General features: G+C 60.3%; 1 protein-coding gene across 1 annotated transcript in view; it reads left to right on the top strand.

The window, feature by feature from the left end:
• The first annotated feature begins 488 nt into the window (after positions 1–488).
• Positions 489–4139, top strand: part of MRGBP (MRG domain binding protein) — a 7831-nt gene continuing 4180 nt past the window's right edge. Inside the window, exon 1 of the mRNA XM_019637138.1 lies at positions 489–695. Within this exon, the coding sequence (XP_019492683.1) occupies positions 548–695 (148 nt within the window). The 5' untranslated portion in view covers positions 489–547. The remainder of the gene's footprint in view (positions 696–4139) is intronic.

Genomic DNA, 4139 nt, shown 5'->3' with positions numbered 1-4139 from the left:
CGGCCCCGCCCCCGGTGCCGACCAGCCGTTAACGCGCACTCGGGCCCCGCCCCCGCCCCCGCCCCAGCCGATCCCGGTGCGCAGGAGCTCCTCGGTGCAGCGCTCAGGCCAGAGGTCAGCCTGACGCAATCGAAGCCCTTTTAAAGCCCACTCGCAGACTTGACAGTTGCCTGTTCTTTTTTCTTCTTAACCGCTTTATTGATGTGAAATTTGCAGTTCCGCCACTTACGCTCGGTGGGGTTTACCCAGAGTTGTGCGGCCAGCGCCACAACCTAATATAGAGCGTTTCCATCCCTCTCCTCAAATCCACTCCGTTTCCGGAAGTCCGCGGGGCCTGACGGTACTGCGCGTCAGGATCGGGCCGACAGAGGGCCCGCGCGGCCAGCGGACAGCGCGGGCGCCGGCCGGAATCCACTCGCTGCTGCGCCTGCGCCGCGGGCGAGCCCGAGCGCGAGCCCGCCGCGCGCGCTCTCCCCGTGAGTGCGCCTGCGCGGAGCCCGTGGCCGCGCCCGCTCCCACAGGGGGCTCGTCGCTGGGCGGCCGGGCTATGGGGGAAGCTGAGGTGGGCGGCGGGGGCGCGGCGGGCGACAAGGGGCCGGGGGAGGCGACCACCAGCCCGGCCGAGGAGACGGTGGTGTGGAGCCCCGAGGTGGAGGTGTGCCTCTTCCACGCCATGCTGGGCCACAAGCCCGTCGGTGAGCGGAGCGCCGCGGACCTGCGTGGGGTAGATGGATGCAGAAGGAGACATTCAGTACACTATAGATGCTACAGAGCCTGGCTCAGGAGAAGTGCAGGGCAGAAGGAATTTTACTTCCTCCCAATAAAAAGAGTACTGCCTTTTACAAAGAGAGCATTAGCCATTCTCCACACTGACCCCAAGAACCGTTTCCTTTTGTTGCATGTGCACAAGAAAGCAGAGCTGGCCTTTGGAAGCTGAATTAATGGAGAAAGATTCCATCTTCTTAAAATAAATTCAGCCCCTTGCTAGTCCCCTTGAAACCGACTTGAGAGCTGAAATGGATTAGTAACCCAGGCACAGCCTCCACGGCATTTCGCAACGGTCACATCACTATCCTGCCGCATTTTGAAGTCATAATCGTCCCAGATCTCTAAGAGACCCGAGGAAATGAGAATGACAGTGGGAAATGATGCATGGCACCTGCCATCAGATGACCGTGGGAAACGCTTCATCTTAAAAAGGGGGAGGGGATGAGATGAGGGCATCTGTGGGGCAGGGGCACTGCTGGAGTTGGCTTTGAGTCCTCTTGGGGGACAGGTGTCTTCAAAGCCAACTTCAATAAAACACTCGCCTCTGGAGACCAAGGGTCCCCTCCTTGCTCCGTGGGGTGGGGCTGCATTGAGCCTAGAAGCCGAGGCTCTTTCCCTGTCGTCCCCATCGTCCCCATCGCCCACGTGCTCTCTCTCGCTCAGGACAGAGCACCCGGCTGCAGCAGGGCCCCTCGCTGGGTGGGCTCCCACACCCACCCAGCTCTCCACCGCCCTCAGCACTGACACCCGTCCTGGAGAAGGGGCTTCCTGCAAACTTGGGGCCACAGGAGGGGAGGCAGGAGGGGCTGGGTCAGTCAGTCCCAGCAGAGAAAAACGGGTGGTGACCCGTGGGACCCCCATTCTCAGGGAAGGCAAAAGAGTGGGGGGTTGGCACTCTGGGGTCATACAGGCAGAGTGCAAAGCTGGGGACCCCACCTGACATAGAGGACCTGTTACCCAGCATTCCTGTGCCTCGGTTTCCCCAACACAAAGGGGAAAATAATGGCCAGTGGCACAGGATAACCGGGACACCGCCTCTTATTGCCTGGCAGCTTGGTCCCTGCAGGCGAAGGTGAGGCCATCAGCTTTCACAGCCAGTATTTGCCAGCTGGACAAATGTCCTTCCTGCAGGGCCTACTTTAATGACAAAAGGCTGTGACCAAGGATTTGGAGGGCCACATGTCCCACAGCAGCCTGGCCTCCCCCCAAGAAACTGGAAAACGAAAAGACGATAAAAAGCAGCTCAGCCTGGCCTCCCTGCCCATTGCAAGGCAACATGGAAAAGCACTGGAGGTAGTTGGGGGGACCCTCCCTCTGTGGGCCTCACCTCGAGACCCCTGGAGAACTGCTTTCAATAGTGCTGACCCCCACCCCAGACTGACTCAGGAGAACGGTGCTATGTGTGCATGCTGACATGTGCATGCACTCACGTGCAGCTGCATGCCAGGGAGAACCTGCGGTTCTGACCCATGCCCAGCTGGTGTGCGAGAGCTGGCCACACTGCCAGAGCTTGCACCCCGTTCCCCCACTTGGCCCATCCCACACCCCCAGGCACATGAGGCACACGTGAGGACAGGTCTCCAGCACGGCATGGTTTTCACAGCACAAATGCCCAAAGACTCTGTCCATCAAGGCAGGAGGTGGTGAATTCGATTCCTGTGCACCCTGACCTGGGGTCCTGTACACCCACAAAACCAGCCCTGGGGAGCCAGGGCCTGAGGTCTCCCCTCAGCCATCACAGCTGAGTTTCTCACTCCCTCTTCACATCCCAATAGCACCAAGCAGTGCCAGGGCCACCCTGTCACCCACTCACACAGCTCATCCCACTGCGAGGCAGGTGGGATCCTGTGGGCCTGGCAGCCCCCCACGTTTTGGAACAAATCCAGCTGCCGACCAGAAGGCAACTCATGCAAATTCAGGAGTAGGATCATCAGATAAAATACAAGATGCCCAGTTCAATCTTAACTTTAAATAATGAATAATTTTTTATATAAGCGTATCCCATGTAATTTGGGGGACATAGTTATAGGGCAAAATTATTCATTGTTTACCTGAAATTCAAATTTCACTGAGCATCTTCTATGTTTATGTTAACTCTGGCAACCCCAAAAAGAAGCCAACCCCCCCCCACACTGGTGAGGAATGACCAACAGCTGAGCCTGGCACCCCAGGGCTCCCCACCTCGCCTGCGCCCAGCTTAGCTCTACAGGTGACGCGGTGGGGACAGTAATAGTACCAGGACAGCGCGCTGTGAGGATAAACAGAGCTGACCACAGAGCTGACCCCCCTCCCCCGCCCCTGGGTAGGACAAACATCCTGGGGGGCATCACAGGGATTTCTCATATGCCCCTTGAGAAGAATTGGACTTCCTTTTCAAAATGCTGTGACTGGCGACCTCTGGGTGGGCCAGGTGCCAACGGAACAAGCCTTCACTTGGTTCCTGCCTGCACATTTCTGAGTCAGGAGCCGGGCCCTGGTTTGGGTCCCAACAGTGGGCGGGAGACGCCCCCTAGAGGTGAGATGTGTGCGCTGCAAGTCCTGGCTGGCGCTGGAGCGCACATCTCACCACCCAAGCTGGCAGCGCTTGGGGGGGGGGGTCCCCAGGAACCTGAGGGGAGGAGGCTCTCCACTGGAAGAAGGCAGGGACGGGGTGGGGTGAGCAGAGAGCGAACCCGGCAGACGAACAGGGCCCCCAAGGTGTCCAGGGCGCAAGGTAAAAGCCCCTTGAGCTTTTACCGCAGCTAGTGGCCCTGGGCCGTTGAAGAATCCTCTCTGGGCCACCTCCCCCTCCTGGCATTGTGGGGACTGGCATTGCCAGCAGCCTCCTTCACAGTTGACCCGGCTTTGCGTCCACCCGGCTGTCCCGGGGAGTGAGGCTGACCAGAGACCGCACCGGCCAACTAGCAGCGCTCAGCAGCGTGCCTCCATCTGGTTACTACGAAGCCTGAGCCGTGTCGGGACACAGAGCGGACGGCTGGCAGGGTAGCCCACCCTCATCAATAATACACCTGGGATATGCGCCCTTGCCGGTCCCATCGCACGCAGGAGGAGACTGAGGCCTAAAGAAGCTCAGAGCGTTGCTCACTCGCAAGCCGGCGGGCCGCAGAGGAAGGGGACCCGGAAGCCCAATCGAGAGTCTACACGGCCGGGAGGTGGAGAGCGCAGTGCTCGGCGGGCTCCGCGCCAGAGCATGGCGGGGGCGTGGCTTTGCGGGAACGGGGCGGGGACAGGCGGGACAGGGGCGGAGCCGGAGGCCCTGACGGGCCTTGATTGGGCGCTGCCTTGAATTCGTCACCGGGCTGCCGCCAAGTTAGCGGCACGGCCCCGGCCCCGCCCCCGGTGCCGACCAGCCGTTAACGCGCACTCGGGCC

This window comes from Hipposideros armiger, unplaced genomic scaffold (genome assembly GCF_001890085.2).
Source record: "Hipposideros armiger isolate ML-2016 unplaced genomic scaffold, ASM189008v1 scaffold_32, whole genome shotgun sequence".
Taxonomy (NCBI): Eukaryota; Metazoa; Chordata; class Mammalia; order Chiroptera; family Hipposideridae; genus Hipposideros; species Hipposideros armiger.
This window is presented reverse-complemented; position numbering and strand designations above follow the sequence as displayed.